This window comes from Hibiscus syriacus, unplaced genomic scaffold, assembly GCF_006381635.1.
Source record: "Hibiscus syriacus cultivar Baekdansim isolate YM2019G1 unplaced genomic scaffold, ASM638163v2 tig00111392_pilon, whole genome shotgun sequence".
Taxonomy (NCBI): domain Eukaryota; kingdom Viridiplantae; phylum Streptophyta; class Magnoliopsida; order Malvales; family Malvaceae; genus Hibiscus; species Hibiscus syriacus.
In genome coordinates, this window is record NW_024063078.1 from 4,023,249 (window position 1) to 4,044,612 (window position 21,364).

General features: G+C 34.6%; 2 protein-coding genes across 2 annotated transcripts; both read left to right on the forward strand.

The window, feature by feature from the left end:
• Positions 1-962: 962 nt before the first annotated feature.
• Positions 963-15,868, forward strand: LOC120160160. Its single transcript, XM_039170591.1, has 3 exons — positions 963-1,071; positions 12,965-13,065; positions 15,497-15,868. The coding sequence occupies exons 1-3, from the start codon at positions 963-965 to the stop codon at positions 15,692-15,694; spliced, it is 408 nt and encodes a 135-aa protein (XP_039026522.1). The 3' UTR covers positions 15,695-15,868.
• Positions 15,869-17,656: 1,788 nt separating this feature from the next.
• LOC120160399 (cell division control protein 2 homolog D) lies at positions 17,657-19,951 on the forward strand. The gene is made up of 7 exons (XM_039170815.1): positions 17,657-17,945; positions 18,036-18,177; positions 18,391-18,452; positions 18,559-18,670; positions 18,757-18,850; positions 19,340-19,409; positions 19,501-19,951. The coding sequence occupies exons 1-7, from the start codon at positions 17,722-17,724 to the stop codon at positions 19,730-19,732; spliced, it is 936 nt and encodes a 311-aa protein (XP_039026746.1). The 5' UTR covers positions 17,657-17,721; the 3' UTR covers positions 19,733-19,951.
• The last annotated feature ends 1,413 nt before the right edge of the window (positions 19,952-21,364 follow it).

A 21,364-nucleotide genomic window follows, 5' to 3' on the forward strand; every position in this document is an offset into this window, starting at 1 on the left:
TTTTAACTAGTGATAAAATAATCATATTATAATGAGTAAATTTATAAAAAAGTCACTCAATTATTATACTGTAACAATTCAATCACCGCTGTTAAATTATAAACTATAACCTGACATGTAATATTTTAATCATGTGAAGTATATGTATTTTCAAAATTTACATTCGTGTCATTAAATTAATTCTAAAATTCACACCATGTGCAAAATAAAATCTAATCGTTTGTGGTTGATGGTGAGCCCTAATTCTCAATATAAAATCCACATCAATCTCTTCATTCGATTAATCACCTTAAATTCTTGAAAATATTTCTCAATAATCACAAAATCACCCTTAAAATGTCCACATATCTTGATCCTTAATATGCACTATTGTCTTTATCTCAAGATATGTTATTCATCTCACCAACGATAATCCCTCCACTATTCGGATCATAAAATTGACCCCCAATCTTAAAAAACCCAAATCACGTATTTGTAACAAGATTCATTACGTGATGCATTTATAACTTTTTGAAATACAATAACCCATTTGTAAACTTACTATTAATCATAGATTGATTTGTGTTGTAATTCACCTTTTATATATATATTACCTTTTACACACTTTAAAAAGGTATAATGTCATACAAAAAATATGTCTAACGTTAGATTAAATAGTCACTTTGACCCTTATTTTTTTTAGAGCATTTTAATCTTCAATATTTCATTTTGCCTTTAGTTTACACTCGATTAACATTATGAAATATGTGTTTTTATCTTAAAATAAAAAACCAAAATGCTCAAAAAAAATCAAGAAAGTGACTATTCGATCAAATATTAATCACTTTTTTCTTATAATAAGAATAAAATGTTTTGAAAATAATATAAGCCAAAACAACAATTTTAATAAGCTATGAGGGGGTAATTTTGGTATTATAACCTTTAAAAACACAAGTGTGAGAATACAATACGGACCATAATAGATGGATGGAAGTGGAGGTTGCGTTATCGTCCTTGGTCTGGACACTATTCATGCAGAGGCAGTACACAAAAGCGTGGGAAACAGCTGTGCTGTTTATATTAGGTCGTACGGTACAATGTATTTGGTCACTTTGCTTTGTGACTTCCCCCCAATATCACTTTCTTTTCAATCCACTATTCATACACTTTATATAATTTATTTACTGTTTGGTGCTTGAATTTATACATTTTGTCTCACTTCACTATCTAATTTTCTTTTGTTCCACTTTAGTTACACAGTCATTCACACGCACATTATAGGCTGACTATTTCTAACTCGAATCTGAATCCGAACTCGAACCCAGACCCAGATAGTTTGTGGAAGGTGAACGTGCAGACCAGTAATGGACCAACTACTAGAGTTATACTTAATTCTTTCGACATCATAGTTAACAAATAATAATGATTTATTTGTGAGGAAGGTAAAAGTTACCATAAGAGTCTTTATACAGCCATTATATTTTGGTATTTCTAATATTAAGGGTTAAAATAATTAAAATTGTAAATGCCGAGGACTAAAAAAGTTTTGTAATATTACGATTTACGGATGAATCAGTTTGTTTATTTTTTCGGTCAAGGAATTAAAATATAATTTGAGATGTAAATAATATTTAATTCAAAAATAGGTGTTTAAATTATATATTTTTATTTTAATATTTGAATTTTCCCTAAAAAATTGTTTAAAGTTTTTTCTGTTATCATTTAAGTTATTTACAGTTTTATTATATTATCATTTTAAAAGGTCATATCATCGACAATCGTTAAATCAATTATTACTTAATATGTGACATTAATTTTGATTAATGTTATTTTTAAAAAACAGAAAAAAGCAAAATTATAAATTTATTAAAAAAATCTCAAAAAATTCTAAATTCCTAAAAAGATTGGATATTAGGCGACTAGCAAAAGTTCAGACGTTAATGTTTTGGTTGGAACAATGGTATAGCCTCAATGATAATAATTAAACATGTGAATATTGAATAAAAAAACCAATCATGTCTGACGAGGTTAATGATCAAGCATGTGATCATCCTGTTCGGACGACAGCGTACGAAGATGAGGGAGTGAACAACTAGTGGCAGTCAGATAATAGAAGGGTTTTTTACATTCACCGTTTGCTTTTAATTTTACTTTTCTGACACCGTTTGACCAATATTTCCAGAACTAGCACCTTTTCTACTGAGTTGGCAAAGGCGCGTCCTGGGGGCGCGCTTTACTAGTGTTTTTCGCTGAGTTAGATGCTACGTGTGAAAGGCGCGTCCCCAGGGACGCGCCTTTGCCAACTCAGCAGACACGTATTTTGTTTTATAATAAATAGTTTATTTTTATTATTATTATAAATTAATAATATATTATGTAAAATGTTTCGATTATAATGTAAGAATTATCAAGTTTCCAGTATTTTTTATTTTGATTATCGATCTATTAATTTTATCAGTTAATTATTTAAATGTTATCAATCTAGTCATCTCATACCAATATTTAACGAAAATATTGATGCATAAGTTAATAAATTAGTATAATTACATATTTAATCTTCAAGACTTACATATTTTATAAAATTAGTCTTATTGAAAATTTAATTTAATAAATTTAATCCTCCAATCAGAACATGAAATGTGTCATCGTATACATAAATTTTTTAATAACTTTTAATTTGTTTAATTTAATATTTTTCTCTACTTAGAAGGTGGAATTATTATTATTTTAAAAAAATTATAACTAATAATATTAATTATTATATTAAATAAATATATTAAATATATTTATGTATTTAAAAGTTAAAAAAAATTATTTAGGTGTACATACATTGACAAATTATATAAATGCAAAAACATTAAATTATTAGAAATAAAAACATTCATTTAAATACAATATTAATTACATAAGAGTTAACGGTTATATGATGACAACAGAGCTGGACATTTTTTTCTATTGTGTCCGATGTTTCTACAATGCCCACATCGTTTTTGTTCTGTTGACTTCTCCCGAATATCCATATCACAATGTATTCTAGTAGATTTTGGACGACCTGGGTCCCTCAATAACAATGGATCTGGTACAATTGTAAGCCAAGTTTGAATCTCATTTGGGTCTCTTTCGTTTCCTATGGGCGGAAACTCAAATTCATATACCTTGAATACTTGTGAAAGTTGGTATACGGGATCAACATAATTTTTGTAGTCCAAATGCGAATGTGAGCAAGCAGCAATGACATGAGAGCATGGATATTTGAGTGCTTGAAAGAAACCACAATCGCACCACCTCTCTTGCAGATTAACTCTGAAAGAGTTAGCTTCAATCCCTTGCAGCGGACGTGGCATTTCGGTTGCACGAAACAATTCACGGGTGCGAGAAAAATTTGTAACTAACATCCCATTTGATGCAGCCATTTTTTTCTGTAAATCGGCTACTAGTCTTGGGTGGTAAATATGTCCGTTTTGCATCCAAGTAAGAGATTGTCCACCGAGTTTTGCAAAGAGTTGACCCAAACGAAAATAAGTCGTTTTGACCAACGCCGTGACTGGTAAATGACGCGCCCCCTTTAAGGTTGAATTTATTGCTTCAGCCAAGTTTGTTGTCATATGACCATAGCGATACCCCCCCGTCATATGCATTTGTCCACATTTCTTTGCTGATGTCCATAATGTACTCGCACCCCTTCTTATTTTTGCCAAACAGCTCTTGTAGCATCGACTCAAACCTTTGAGGTAAGAGTTCGTAACCTAAGCCATTAGGAATATGTAATAGTTAATATGAAGTATAAATAAGTAATAAGAAATTGATAGAAAAATTGGGAAAAAGTAACATACCCATCCGCACGACTAACTGACGTTCATCGTTCTTCTTGTATTTTTCGTAATAGTTTGCAGCAATATGACGGACACAATAACGATGTTGAACATGTGGAGGTCTATACATTGTACCCAAAGAGTCCATTGCTGCTTTTATCCCGGCTCCTCGGTCTGAAATAATGCATAGTCGTTCCCTGGTGACAACATGTAAACGTAAATTTTTAAGGAAAAAAGCCCAAGACTCAGTGTCTTCTCCTTGAACGAGGGCAAACACAACAGGAATAATATTGCGGTTTCCATCTTGGACCACAGCCAATAATAAAACTTGCTTGTATTTCCCATACAAGAAAGTACCATCAATTTGGACAATTGGTTTACAGTACTTGACTGCATTAATACACTGAGGGTAAGTCCAAAAGACTCAGTAAAATTGGCAGCGATCGAGAACCATTCGATCATTCACGTAATGATGTTGAGTTTCGAACTCAACAATTGTCTCGGGATTAAGTCTTTGCACAACATAAAACCAACTGGGCAGCTCGTTGTAAGAGGAATCCCATTCGCCATGAAGTTTGCAAATGGCATTCTGTTTTGCCAACCACGCTTTTTTATATGAGACAGTGTACCCATATGTGACTGTATAGCAGAAATCAACACTGCAACAACTATATGAGAGCTTTGCTTCACAATGGGCATGATTGCTTGACAAATAATGTTGGAGTCCAAGTTGGGATGATCCTGGTTTATACCTGTTGCACAACATGTATGAGGACCGTTGTATCTGGTTAGTTCCCATAAGTTGTTCTTCCTCTTCCTCTTTGATACACGGACCATCCATTGACATCCGTTATGACGTTGGACGCAGTAGCAGACATATTTCTCCGTGTTAGATCGATCAACTCGGGACTGAACTGAGTTACGAATATTGTAACTCTTTATTGCCATCATTGCTTCCTCCTTCGATGCGAACTCCATTCCAATATGTAAATTACCGTCATTGACCGATGATTGAAGTCCATAGTTGCCAACATCAGGAAGATCTGGAAATTCAGGCTCATACATTGCATCATAATCAGCCTCATACATATGTACAGGAAGTTCGGCTGGTGTTGTATTTATCGGAACGTCATCCTCGTCATCATCAGAATGTACGTTAAACTGTGGTGAGTCAGGTTCAACGAATAATCCCGTTTCAGCACCATCTGCACCTGGCTCCCGAAGAGGTTCTTCTGGTGGAGATGAGGGTTCCTCCGATAATCCAATGTTGAGGTCAAATAAGTTCCCGCTTGCGTGTCCTCCCCTTGAACTTGACGCCATTGTATCATGTGGGATGTGAATAGACTGTCGTCTCGTTGGCATTTCCATATGTAAGTCGAAAACATTGGCAGATGAATGTCTGCCCCTTGAAGTAGAAGAGATGTTGCCATATGGATTATTGGTGAAACCACGTGGGTTGAGATCATAAGCAGTTGCAGATGAATGCCTTCCTATTGAACTTGATGGCATGGTATATGGCGTTGGATCCGCCATTAATAATGTGAAATCATTATAGATCAGTTGTGTCGGGCTATCAACTTGATCAGTTTGATATGCAATGCCAAAGTGAGAGGAATATGAGAGACCACGAGTTGTACGAACCTCAATAAAAGTTGCATACATTTCAATAAGAGATTGTGAACTCCCCATATGAGCATCAACCATCATAGAAACATCATCATCGTTTGAAAGCTGAAATGATGTATACGTGAGCGGAAAAAGTTCAATAGGAAATCTGTACTGAAGTGAATATAGTCTTCTCTAGCCTGCTACATGAATCTTTAACGAAATTTTTGTGATTAACTCCTCAATTGTGATGTTTCTCTTCAAGGTTAAGGGGATATAATGATCTGACTCAAAAACAACAACCTCTTCAGCTTCCTTAATTTCTCCATCATACAAAACAACAGCAGAAAGACGACTCATTTTCAGAGAATTTGAGAATTTAGAGTTTGGGAATTTGAGAATTTGAAAGATTGTGAACTGAAGTTTGTTTTGAATGTTTATAATACGTTGCATATAATAGTGTCTATAATCGGTTCACTATTCACATGAAGGCGCGTTCCCGGGGGCGCGCCTTCCATTATTTCGTCAGAGAATATGTTATCATTGCCCTATTATGTCATTCATGTCCCTCGGGGACACTAGATATATCAGTACTTATTATTTCACTATTCACATGAAGGCGCGTTCCCGGGGGCGCGCCTTCCATTATTTCGTCAGAGAATATGTTATCATTGCCCTATTATGTCACTCATGTCCCTCGGGGACACTAGATATATCAGTACCTATTATTTCACTATTCACATGAAGGCGCGTTCCCGGGGGCGCGCCTTCCATTATTTCGTCAGAGAATATGTTATCATTGCCCTATTATGTCACTCATGTCCCTCGGGGACACTAGATATATAAGTATCTATTATTTCACTATTAACATGAAGGCGCGTTCCCGGAGGCGCGCCTTCCATTATTTCGTCAGAGAATATGTTATCATTGCCCTATTATGTCACTCATGTCCCTCGGGGACACTAGATATATCAGTACCTATTATTTCACTATTCACATGAAGGCGCGTTCCCGGGGCGCGCCTTCCATTATTTCGTCAGAGAATATGTTATCATTGCCCTATTATGTCACTCATGTCCCTCGGGGACACTAGATATATCAGTACCTATTATTTCACTATTCACATGAAGGCGCGTTCCCGGGGGCGCGCCTTCCATTATTTCGTCAGAGAATATGTTATCATTGCCCTATTATGTCACTCATGTCCCTCGGGGACACTAGATATATCAGTACCTATTATTTCACTATTCACATGAAGGTGCGTTCCCGGGGGGGCGCCTTCCATTATTTCGTCAGAGAATACGTTATCATTGCCCTATTATGTCACTCATGTCCCTCGGGGACACTAGATATATCAGTTTGAATAACTTAAATTTAACTTCTTTTGAAAGTTCAACAAGTTAAGAATAACTTAAATTAAAACGTTATGTGAAGTTTGAATAAATTAGATAAAATGTTATGGATAAATTGAATAAATGTGAAGTGATAAGTTGATTGTGACATTGAAATTGTATGGAATGAGCATTGAAATGTGACATTGAATAAATTGCCAATTCACCCCCCTCTTGGTTGATTCCGTCGATCGATGAACTCAACATAAGTTGATTTTAATGTATACGTTTTAATATATATGTTAATGATAAAATCATATGTATGGATAAATTTAATTTCAATTTAAGTATTGTGAACTATAATTGGAATATAACTTTAATTTCGAATACAATTGGAATATTAAGTTGAAATTTAATGTTAAATTTCGAATACTATAATTTATATTTAAATTTAAATTTGAATAATATTATTTTTATTTTTATTTTAAATTTCGAATAATATAATTTGTATTTTAAAAACATTTATCAAACATTTAATGTTAAATGTGAATAAAAATAACATTAAAAAATATGTATGTAACAACCATGAAACATTTAAATAACATAACCAAATTACATAAAATTCTGAAATTTAATTATTTAAATAACATTAAATATAACTGGATCACCGATGTTGTTTTCTCGAATGAGTTCCACATGGCGGTGGTTGCCTATTTCGTGGAGGATTTCTTCGTGGAACTTGTTCTTCAGTCTCCTCATCTTCACTATCATCATCAGCAGCATTTTCTTCATTTGGTGTAGATGACGCTGAAGGGGCTGAAGGGCCTGTATAAAATAACGACCCTGGAGGAGTGCTAGTAACAATCCCACCGCTCCCCGGGAACTGTGGAAACTGTGGAAACATTGGCATCGATGTATGTGATCCAGATAAAGATTGAGGTGTCTGCGGAGAAGCACCACCAGCCAAATAAGATGCATATGAACCATATGCTGGATCATTAAACATAGTCGTATATGCACCTCCATATGATATAAAACCCTGCGGGCTAGGCATGTAACCTGGCGGGCTAGGAATGTAACCCTGCGGGCTCGGAATGTAACCCTGTGGAGATGGCATATAAACTGGTGGGCTTGGCATATAAAGTGGAGGGCTGGGCATGTACCCCTGCGGCATCGACGAATAAGGATGTTGTGGTGGGACTGATGCAGAACCGGTAGCGCATTCTCTCCGTCCACGCGTCAGGGGACGATGATATTGAGACGGTTGACGTCTTTCTCGGCGCCTAGGAATGTTAACCCCTCGTGCTTCCGCCGAAAGTAGAAACGGCTTCCCATTTTCATTAAACCAGTCCATATAGTTATCCGTAACCATATGACCAGTTTCAGCGTAATATTGTCGAGGGGCCAACAGTGTATATCGGTTCTCCCAGAGTGCAATCCAATCTCTGTGTCTCACCACCCAGTTAACATCTTTCTTTCCCCGTCTATCTATGTTATGCACGTCGTCTAAATTCCTAGGAGCTCCAGGAATATATTGCGTACAACCATACTAACGGAGCACGCGATCAACTGGATGCCACTCAATAATAGCATAACATATAAGGGGTATAACCGATATCCATACCTCTAATGACCCACTAAGGTGGGGTGGGATGCAAGCTTTCACTTCATCGCTCGCATAAGGTATCCACTGAAACTGAAATATAAATATACAATTCAAATAAATAAAATATTCTAATTATATCTAACATTTTAAATTAAAATATTAATAATTAAACAAATTTAAAAACATACCTCAGACCCAGCTTTCGTATCAATAAGTAAACGAATTTCCTCTAACCCAGTAGGTATACTTTTATGGTCCTTTCTTTTCATCGACCACCTATGAAATATAATAAACTAAATATCACCCTATTTAATTGAAAATATTTAAATCAAAATTTAGTTCGAAAATTACCTCAACAATAAGGGGAATACGTATGGTTCATTCACGATCGGGCATAGAAAGGCATGCGGAACCACGCCATGATTGTAGAAGCAGAAGACATCCACCGATAGCAGTTTTCTTATAATTCGTCGCCCGACACATTTCTCTAAAGAGAAATGCCAAAACTGCAGCACCCCAACTATATCTCCCAGCTTCATCAAAATCGATCAGATGCCGCAACCACATACAATGCACCTGGTTGCGAGATTTGTCGGGTATCAATATTCCTCCAATTATTCGTAGAATATATGCCCGAGCACATGCCTTTGATTGATCCTCTGAAGCATTTTCATTTAAAACCTCAAAATTAGCTTTCAACCAAGATAAAGCTATTCTACCTCCATTAAACTCTGGCGAAGCAGCTCCAAGATAATCAATGCACATTGATTGCCAATCACCATCCGCCATACCACACATCATATTTCCGTCGACGGGAAGCCCCAGATGCATAGAGACATCCTCCAATGTAATTGTTGCCTCTCCACATGGAAGGTGAAAAGTGTGTGTCTCGGGCCTCCACCTCTCAATCAGTGCAGAAATTAGGACAGGTTCGAGTTTGCAACCGCCTATAATTGTTGCAATATACCCGAACCCAGCAGAAGCCAAATATGGCAAAATACGTTCCGGTGTCGGTATACGTGGATTTTTAATAAAAGTTTCTAAAATACGATCAGCATCCTAAATAATATATATTATAAAAAATAAAAATTAATATAATTCATAATAACTTTAAAATAAAAATAAATTTAAATATTAACATTAATTATAAAAAATATTACCATATCGCTAAAATGTATGGAGATATGATCAATATCCAATCGCAACAGCATTTCGTTTTCCATTATAACTGTAGACAAAACAATATAATTAGCAACAAAAATTAATAATTCTAAATAAATAATAATTATATAAATATTATTTTAATAAAAAAATAATATTTACATAAATATATTAATATAAAAAATAATAACTATTTTAAAAAATACTAACATAAAAATAAATTTCTTACCACTAATAACAAATTTAAAACTCAAATAGTTAGAGAATTTGAGTTATATAAGAGAGGAGAAGATGATTTTGGTGTGAAGAATGAGTGAGGGTTGAGGATGTTTATATAGGGGAGGAGGAGGGGTAGTTAGGAAAAACGGATGGGGGCATTTATGACATTTAATGGAAGGCGCGTCCCCGAGGATGCGCTTTCCACATGTGTCTGCTGATATGGCAAAGGCGCGTCCCCGGGGACGCGCCTTTCACACGTGGCATCCAACTCAGCGAAAACACGGGTAAAGCGCGTCCCCGGGGACGCGCCTTTGCCAATTCAGCAGAAAGGGTGCTAGTTTTGGAAATATTGGTCAAACGGTGTTAGAAAGGTAAAATTAAAAACAAACGGTGTTAGTTATGTAATTTAGCCATAATAGAAGAGGTGACCTATTGTGGTTGATCCAACGGTGACATTATGATTTTTAAATTTGATGTTTATGGATTTGTGAGTTTTGAATAATTTAAATATTTAGGGATAGTTTTAGAAAATTAATTATTTCAATTTTTTAAATTAAAAAAACATGTTAAGTGTTAAAATATTGATTGGACAATAGATTTTTTAACAATCGTTAATGGTTATAACTGGTGAAGTGTTACATATTTACACTGACAAAGATTGATATAATAGTTAAACGAAGATTGATATATTTTAATTAAATTAAAATTTTAAAAATTAAGACTTAAAAGTTAATTGTTTAATGATTGAAATTGATAATAAAAATTAAGAAATATTTAAATCGTATGGATGATAGGCTAAGAATTAATTTCTTTAGTTTCTAAATTAAGAATATATAAAAAATAGAACTACAAAATTTAGGGTTAGATTTTAGGATAAACTACACATTTAATACTTAAACTATTATTTTGGTTTATTTTCGTACCTAAATTTTATTTTGTTTCACAATCATATCTGACGTTTAATTTAAGTTTTAATTTGGTATCATCTTTTAAAAATTAATAGAACTGATAACATGATATTTTTTTTATTTTTTTCAATGATGATGTGATATTACGTTATAGTGACACGTCAACATCATCATTAAATTTTTAACTGCGGGTATCAAAATGAAATATAAACTAAACATTATGTATGATTTTAAATATAAATAAAGTTTAGGTACCAAAACATATCAATAGTAATAGTTTAAGTATTAAATATGTAGTTTACCCTATATTTTAATTTAAATAGTTTCAAGATAAATGACATAAAAAACAATTTGAATTAAAAAAATTAGGAATACAATACTTAATTTATTTAATTTTAAAAGTAGGGAAAACTTTAAAAAGGATTAAGCCAACAAAGAAAGAAATAGGCATGCCCCTCGCAACATATATAGCTTTGTCATTAATGGTAAGATTGTTATATTTTTAAGGAAATAATTTAAAGATAATATAATAAATCGGATATAAAAAAATAAAAATAATATTTTGTATGTATTATGTAACTATAAAGGCAGGTAGTTAGGGATGAAAAAAAATCCAAACCCGACTGAGAAAATCGAAAACTGAATTAAACGGGGATGAGAAAAAATCGTTTATGCTAAACGGGGACGGGGACGGGTTTGGTAATCCCCGCCCCGATTACCCGGCCCGATTAATATTAATATATATATATATATATATATATATATATATATATAATAAATTTAATTTAAATTAAAAATATATTTAATATTTATATATTTAATTTAAATATATATATATCCGGCCCGATACCCGTTTATGCTAAACGGGAATATTTGTTTCCCCGCGGTTTTCCCCAATTATCCGATGGGGATCCCCGTTTAAATCCCCACGACTTTTTAAACGGAAACGGGTACGAGTTTTTTAAACGGGAAAGGGACGGGAGACCAATACCCGGCTTGAACCCGACCCGTTGTCATCCCTACCGATAGTGGATGCAATTGAAAACATTTATTATTGAATTTGGTTTTAAAGTAAGACCACTAAAATCCAATTGTAATATATATAGGCCGACATTCTGTCCCGAAAAGATTGAAGTGAAAGGCTCAAAGGCCCAACCCAATAAAATAACTATCGTAGAGTAGTGGTTAGTACGAATAGTCATGGGATGAGTTAGATTGGATTTAAGAACAATTTAATTCTATTAAAAAATTATACACTTTTCATTTAAAAGTCGAGTCAAATTAAATTTAAAAATATTTTACTTGATTCAAAATTTCACTTAAATTTTAAGGTAAAAACTCATATATGATTTAACCAACAAAAATATAATCTTTTTAGGTAAATTACACGTTTGCTACTCTAATACGTTTGATACTCTAATTATCACTTTTATTTTGTTTTTGTCATCTAGCTATTTCCCCCTCGAAATCACACACAACATTACGTTTTGGTTTCATGTTGATCGTATACCGTTAAAAAATTAACAAATTGTTGACATGATATTTTTAATTTTTAGTGATGATGTAACATTTGTTTGCGGTGACACGTTAGCACCACAATTAAATTTTTAACGCTGGATAACTAAAATGAAACTAAAACTAAATGTTATATACGATTTTGAAAAAAATAATGAATTACAAAATAGAATAAAATTGATAGTTATAATATTAAACATATAATTTTCCCAAAATTCTTATTTTTATTCATCAAAACAAAGTTATAATTGTTATTATTCATTGAGGTCCCTTATTCGAGCAACAAAATGTCAGAGATACGAGTGTTTCAATATCAAATGGTTGAATCTTTGAACATATACTACCTTATACTTATTATCACATATTAATAAAAAAATATGAAAGAAGTATTATAACAATTATTCTGAAATATATAGCAATAATTATATTATTATCTTTTGTCAAATTAATTTTTTTTACTTTAGATCCAAATCTAACCAATCTCATATCTCATAAGATCCGATCAAGATTTAACTTATTCTTTAAAAAATCAAAATATTGTAAAATTAAATTGGATTAAAACCGATTAAATTAGGGTAAAATAACAATCTCGACACCCCTCCACTCCAAGTTTGGGTTGGCTTGAAGTTGAATTTTTCAAACCAGATTATTATAAAATTGAATATTTTTAATTATAATTATTTCAAGTCGAAATTAAATTAAAATAAAAATTAATTAAAGTTTGAATTTAACGGATTTAAATTATTTTTTATAATTAAATTAAAACAAATTGGGATGGCCCAGCGCGCTTATCAGCCCTTGCTGATTGCTGTTTGCACATCAAGTGAGAAAACCCTCAAATACCAACGATTTTCACTCTCTTCCTTTCTGCCCCAACACGACACGAGTTACTATGCAACACCAACAGCTGCTGCAGCATCCATCATCTGGTCAGTTCATCTCTTTCCACTAATTCTTCTGCTTTCAACTTTCAATTGTAATGAACCGACATGGAACTTGAAGCCAATACCCAATCCCTCCAACTACACAATAACTTGCAAATTATTCTTATTTCTTAAGATGTATTTACATGTAGTTTGGATTGCTTTGTTTAGTACTGTACTGAGCTGAGTTTCTGAGTAATTCTCCAATGGATATTCATCCTTTAAATGTTGATGAGTTTGATGACGAGGCCACTGCTATTGACTTGGAAAACCCACTTCCTTTTGATGATTATAGTCATGTAGCTTGACCTGTTTCCGCCTCGGCGGACCCCAATCTCGAGCCCTTTGAGGGTATGGAATTTGATTCCGAGTAGTCTGCTCGTGTTTTCTACTTTTCATATGCTCGCCGGGTTGGTTTTAGCACTCGGGTTAGTGTTTACCAGCGCTCGCCCCATGATGGCTCGATCATATGCCGCCAAATTGTTTGCTCCCGTGAGGGCGTTCGTAGAGCAGCCGGGCAGAATAGGTCCAAGCGCCAGCATACCGTCACTCGGGTTGGTTGTAGGGCGCAAATTACGGTCAAGAAACATTCTACTGGGAAATGGGTTGTCTAAATTTGTTAAAGACCATAACCATGAGCTTGTGCCGCCAGATAAAGTGCATTGTCTTCGTTCACACAGGCATGTCTCTGGCCTTGCTCGCAGCCTCATTGATACGCTTCAAGCTGCTGGGATGGGTCCGAGTGGAGTGATGTCTGTGTTGATTAAGGAATCTGGTGGAATCAATAATGTTGGATTTACTAAAGTTGATTGCGAGAATTATATGAGTAGTACTTGGCAGAGGACTCTTGGGAGCGGAGGCCAGGTTGTTTTCAACTACTTGAAGCGAATGCAAAATGAGGATCCTGCTTTCTTTTGTGCTGTTGAATGTGATTTAGATAGCCCCGCAGGAAACATCTTCTGGGCTGATGCTCATTGTAGAGAGAATTACAATCACTTTGGGGACACTGTTACATTTGATACGACGTATAGAACTAACCGGTATTGTGTTCCATTTACCCCTTTCACTGGCTGGAATCATCATGGACAGCCTGTTTTGTTTGGATGTGCTTTGCTTCTCAATGAGTCAGAATCTTCTTTCGTTTGGTTATTCCAGACTTGGCTGGCATCAATGTCAGGCTGATACCCTATTTCAATCACGACAGACCAGGACAGGATCATAAGAGCAGCTGTTGCACAAGTTTTCCCATAGACCTTCCACCGGTTTTGTATATGGAATCTGTTTAGAGAAGCTCGGGGGAAGCTTGCTAATGTATATCACTCACATCCCACTTTTGAAGCCGAGTTCCATAGATGCATCAAGTTGACAGAGAAGCTGGATGAGTTCGAATCATGTTGGGAGTTCCTTCTTCTACAATACGGTCTTGGAGATAATGAATGGCTGCTGTCAATGTACGACACTTGAAACCATTGGGTGCCTGTTTATCTTCGGGACACTTTCTTTGGGGAGATGTTCGTAACCCAAGGAAGTGATACTATGAACTCGTATTTTGATGGTTATATAAATGCGTCGACCAATGCACAGGGTCTTATTAAACAATATGAAAAAGCTGTTGCAAGCCGATAGGAAAAAGAAGTGAATGCTGATTATGATACATTAAATACATTTCTAGCTTTAAAAACTCCATCTACTATGGAAAAACAAGCAGCCAACCTTTACACAAAGAAGATATTTTTGAAATTCCTAAAGGAATTGGTTGAGACTCTTGCTTATCCTGCTAATGTAATTGATGACACCGGATTAGAAGTGACGTATCGGGTAGCCAAATTCGGAGAATACCAGAAAGCACATTTTTTGAAGCTCAATGGTTTTAGAAAGAAAGGTAGTTGTAGCTGCCAGATGTTCGAGTTTTCTGGTATTATCTGTAAGCATGTATTAGCAGTTTTTAGGCTAACAAATGTACTGACATTGCCATCTCATTATATACTAAAACGGTGGACAAGAAGCACGAAAAGCGGGATTACAGTTGATGGTTGTAACGTAGAAATAACAAGTAACAGTTTAGAGTCCAACGCAGCTCGTTACGACAATTTGTGTCACGAAGCCATCAAATTTGTGGAAGAGGGGACAGAATCAATGCATGCATTTGACGCCGCATTGGATGCCATACATGAAGGAAGGTTGCTTGTGCAGTAACAAAAAGGTTTCCTTTAAATTCAGGGTAGCAAAATCAATCTGGCTCCAAGATGAGTTCTGTTCGATAATTGTCGCTGTAAACTTTCTGCCGTCAGTAATGTGCGAAACATCCGTTGCGTTGAATGCAGTATCATTGTCATTATAGCAGAAGTTTGTGTTTGAGATACACCAAAATGCTATGCCTCTAAAGCCATCATCAGTAGCTGTTTAGTTTAAGTTCATTTGGGTTGCTTGATTGCAGGATCAGGAGAAGCAAATTGAGGAATTAAACTCAGAGGTGGAACAAGCAAGTCAACGGTGTGAAGGGTATCGAACGAAACTCATGGCTGTTCTGAAAGATATGGAGGAACAGAAGCTGAAGTTGTCTGAAGGTTCAGAATGTGAGGCTTATTCTGAAGGACTAAAAGCGAAGTATTATTATTATGAGGGGACGAGATAATGGTTTTTGCATGTAAACTAACAGAAACTTGGGGGGTATGGAATAGATAGTGCATTCTGCTGTATATATATTAACCTTAGCTATCAATTTGCAATGTGCAGTATAGAATTTCACTGTAGAGATTTATGCAGACTGACAGACTTTTAATACCTGGTTTATGTTTGATTTTAGAAGATTCATAGTTTAAATAAATGAAGGTCAAATTCTATAGAAAGTGCCTGTACTATGTTATTACGGTGGATTCAGTACTTTTACCATAATTTGATCATTTCTAATATTTTACTTTTCGAGATGTGTATTATAAATTTTGAGGGTTTTTCCGGATAAACTACACGTTTAACATCTTCAAATTAACATAATCGATGACGTGATATTTTTTTAATTTTTTTTCCAATGATGAAATGATATTGTCTTATGGTGACATATCAACATTACGATTATTTTTTAAACAAAAAATAATTAAGTGATCAAAAGAGAAGAAAAGTGATTGTTAGTATAATAAACACATAGTTTACCCATTTTTTTATTAGTTACGTCAAATAAAGTCAAAACTTAACGTTAAATGTAATTTTGAAAAATAAATAACTAGGTGATCAAAAGAGAAGGAAAGTGATGGTTGGGATAGTAAACATATAGTTTACCCATGTTTTCCATTAGTTCCGTCAAATAAAATTGAAGTGTAATCATACGATGATATATCCGATAATATGACGTATATTTCGATGTTTTTTTTTGTCAATCTGACAAATAATTACACATTTAAAGCAATATAATAAAAATGTCTACATGTATATAGTATCTCACTACATATTTTAAAAAATAAGTCAGGTGAAATTAAAACAGTAAATTAATTTGGAATAGAATTCATAATAGATTATTGTAAATTTGTAGTGTTTAATATGAATTAATAGATTAATAAGTAGAGATATTACTAAGATAATTTTATGGGGATAAATCACGTTTCACATTCAATGGACAAAGATAAATATATATTTTACGAGTGGTGGTGCAGGAATGAGGATTAAAATTAAACCTGATGTGGATGATGAGACAAACGTAAGTATGACTTTATACTCGTCTTATTTGTCTGTCAAGTATACATAATAAACATATTTGAAAAGTAAACATTTTAAAGAACTAATTTTGATAGCACTCAATTCACATTTATTATTATTATTTTGGACGAGAGTACTCATCGAATATCGATTTCTCAATTCTCAGGTAATTTGAACACATTCTCATCGAATATCGATTTCTCAATTCTCAGGTAATTTGAACACATTCTCATATCGTAGGTAAAATACAACGGGATTTAGGTGGATCTCGGAATTCAAGTTGGTAGTAAAACGAGGATGATTTTAGTCTTGCGAGTCGCGGAGCCGAGATGATTTTTGATATTGTACTCGTAACATTTTATGAAATAGGGATGAAGATGAAAATTCTTGACAAGAATAAATACGGGTGGAGCACTCCACACTTGTTCCTTCCAATTGACTTATTATACCGATGATCGTAGAAAAAGAAAGACGGAAGTAATAAAATTTAGTAAATGGATTAAATTTCTAAAAACACATAGTAGGGACTTTCTTTTATAAAATTTGACCATAAATAAATATAATCTATAGATGCAATATGCTAATTTCTCAGCAGCATGCATAAAACTCTGAATCTAGAGATCACTTGACGTAGATATGGGCTTTACTGGGCTGAAAAAGGAACTCGGGTCCTCCCTCCGAGTCCGACCCTTTTTATACTTGGGTTGGTCTATCGGCAAAAAGGGTAAAGCCGTAGGGGCAAACATGGAAACTGGGATGGAGCGGTGTTTGGATCCTGAAATTTGAAATTCAAAAAAGTTCCGTTGAGAAACGACTTTTGCCTTTTTTTTTTTAGTTTATACAATATTTGATTTTTGAAGGGAACGGCTATATATATAAACGAAGAAACAGATGAAAGCGATCTGATAAATACAAACAACGTTGAGATTGTTGGGTACTCTTTTGATTTTAAGAGGGGAATCGAAGGAAGAAATGGAGAAAGAAAGGCAAATTTCAGCGATGGAGGCGTTCGAGAAGTTGGAGAAGGTGGGAGAGGGAACTTACGGGAAGGTTTACAGAGCAAGGGAGAGAGCGACGGGGAAGATCGTAGCCTTGAAGAAGACGCGCCTCCACGAGGACGATGAAGGCGTCCCTCCCACCACTCTCCGCGAGATCTCGATCTTGCGCATGCTCTCTCGCGATCCTCATGTCGTCAGGTCTTTTTTCTTTCGCTCTTTCTTCTCGTTCGTGTGATGATTCCACTCACGAATTTCATTTTGATTTGATCTGAAATTTTGTTCTCACAGATTGATGGATGTTAAACAAGGGCAAAACAAAGAAGGAAAGACGGTTCTGTACTTGGTTTTTGAGTACATGGATACCGATCTCAAGAAATACATCCGTTCCTTTCGCCAAACTGGGGAGAGCATTCCGGTCAACATTGTCAAGGTATAGTTCTCTCCCTCTCACTCCTTTTCTTCTTTCATAAATTAGCCCTGGAAAAGGCAAATTCGCATTTTGGTCCTTCAAAAAACTAGAGTTTAAGTCAAGCTCCTAATACAAAATGCATGGATTCCCCTCTTATTTTGTAGGCTACCAGGCAGAGTTAACATCTACTTTGTTCGTTCTGTATTTGTTAATGCTTGTGATCTTTGTCAACAGAGCTTGATGTACCAACTGTGCAAAGGTGTTGCCTTCTGTCACGGCCATGGAATATTACACAGGTTGTTAAGCCTGTCCCACCTTTTTTCCCCTATGTGCTCTGCACCAATATTTCAGTATATTCAATAACAACTTAATCCTCTCTCTTTCTCTCTTTGATTGACGCAGGGACCTTAAGCCTCACAATCTCCTCATGGACAGAAAGACCATGGCGCTTAAGATAGCCGATCTCGGCCTTGCTCGTGCTTTCACTCTTCCCATCAAGAAGTACACTCATGAGGTATTAATAGTGCTCTACTACTGCTAATACTTGCATACTAATATTATCATTCAAACTCCTAATTTTGTTAGTAAATGTTTTTTCAGATATTGACCCTTTGGTATAGAGCACCTGAAGTTCTTTTGGGGGCTACACATTATTCAACTGCTGTGGATATGTGGTCTGTGGCCTGCATATTTGGTACTACTCGCCATCTCTACATCTATTGTTATCATTATCCACTGATCTATTCCCATATTCATACCTGTGTTGCTCAGATTTTTCGTTAAAGCATGTGTATGACACTAAATATGAATCTGATCATACCTGTGTCTCATACAAGTCTATATTCGATGCATACCAAGTAACAAATATTCATACTATCTCAGAGTTTTCCTTAAAGTACATGTCTGATACATGACTATATTCGATCCACACCGAGTAACAAATATTCATACGAATTTAATCATACCCGTGTCTCATGCATGTCTATATTCGATGCATACTGAGTAACAAATAGTCATAGTAGCTCAGATTTTTCATTTAAGTATGTGTATGGCACTAAAATATGAATCTAATCATACGGTCATACCCATGTCTGATACATGTTGGTATTCGATACACACCGAGACCGAGTAACATAGATTCATTCTACTTGATTAGCTAAGCAGTGTTTTTTATTCATTCTAGCCGAGCTGGTCACCAAGACTGCCTTATTCCCCGGAGATTCTGAATTGCAGCAGCTCCTTCATATTTTCAGGTCCATTCTCATGCCCCTCTCCACTCTCTATATCATCCATTTTTTGGTGTTGCGTTCCCATTTGATCTGTGATTGTATTATTTTTTTTCAGGTTGTTGGGTACTCCAAATGAACAAGTGTGGCCCGGACTGAGTTCACTTCCAAACTGGCATGAGTATCCCCAATGGAGCTCCCAGAGTCTGTCATCGGCTGTTCCCAATTTGGACAGCGACGGGCTCGACCTGTTATCGCAAATGTTGCAATATGATCCCGCCAAGCGTATTTCGGCCAAGAAAGCTATGGAACATCCTTACTTTGCGGATCTGAAGAAGGATTATCTTTGAAACAGCACAAAGAAGGGAAGTTTCATAGTGGAAACCTATCTGCTTCTCTCAAGCATTTGTAGTATTAGGATTACTAGTAGTGTCTTCTTATGATTTGTTTGCTAAAACTTTGGTTCATGAACTAAGTGAGAACGAATGTATGGGTTGTATGTGCTTATCTCATTCTGAGCAGCCATTCTAAGAAAGCTATGAACGAGGTCTGCTCGTTATGATGTGGCAATGGACAAATGCACTTTGATTTGTGGTAATCAAACCTGACGAACGTTTCTTTACCATAACTACTTGTTCCGTTTACATGCTTCTTAATAAATTAAAAATAATAAACGAACTCAATTTATAAAAAGAAATACATTAATTAAATTTTAAATTTTGATATAATAGAAAGACTGTCATATTTAATTTAAACCATGTAAAATTAGGATAAAGTACACAAATGATCCCTTATTATATGGTGTTGCTTTTTTAAATTTCATACTTATTAAAATATATAAAACGGTCCCCGATTATAGGGTGTTTGTTTTGTCGAGTTTACCTATTATTAGAAGATACAAAATAACATCACTATTCATATGTTCCAAACTCATCATTTTTTGTTAAAAAATTAGCGACCATCAGAGTTGGACGTTAATATGTTGACTAATATATTATAAAATTTGATCCCACAACCAATTAAGCTGTATTATGTAGATCAGCTCAATATTTACATTATGTTGTCGAGCCAATGCGCGGAATATTGTGTCGTCAAGCATGTGCTTTAAAGCAACAGTGATGTCAACAAACATTATTAAAATATGATTTTATCATATCTTAATCAACATATTAATGTGACGACAGTCAATTTGTTAATAGAAAATGACGAGTTTGGAACATATGAATATTCAAACGACTATTTTGTAATTTTTAATAGTCAAATACTCAACAAAACAACGCCCTATTGTCGAGGACCATTTTGTAACTATTAATTGTCAACGAACTTAACAAAGAAACGTCATATAGTCGGAAATCATTTATGTACTTTACTCCAAAAATTAAGTCTTAACCCTTAATTTTTTCTTGAATACTTCTAGGGTCTATGTCAATTTCGGAATTAGACAAATTAAACCATTTTTTTAATAAAAAGGAGCTCAAGCAAGCCATAGGATTAAGCAGGGACACGTTTACAATACGGAGGGACCATTGATTTCCCGATGGAGGAGTTCTTGAATGACCGACGGTGGAGAGTCGATAGTCAAAAATTGTGGTGCAGTAGGACCTGGAAGTTTAGTTGTATGGTCTGCAAACATATTGCATTCGCGGGGTAAGCAAATAGGAAGATCCAAGGAGTGTTATTTTAGTTTGTTGACGATGCACAAACGTAGTTACTTGAATTCAAATCTTTAAATAAGAGTAATATTTTTTACCATTTAAATCACTCAATGAATTATCTAATATGATACATGAACTATTATTTTATGTATTATTGTAGTATTGAGAATTTTCATTAATTGATTTGAGACTTAGTAATAATGTTAACCCATATATCATAACAATATTCACAATAGTAGTTTGTGTCGAGTCGGGTCAAATTTTTGGTTCATAAAAATTAATTTTCTTTCACATACACCTATATACATATATGCATTTATAAAATAA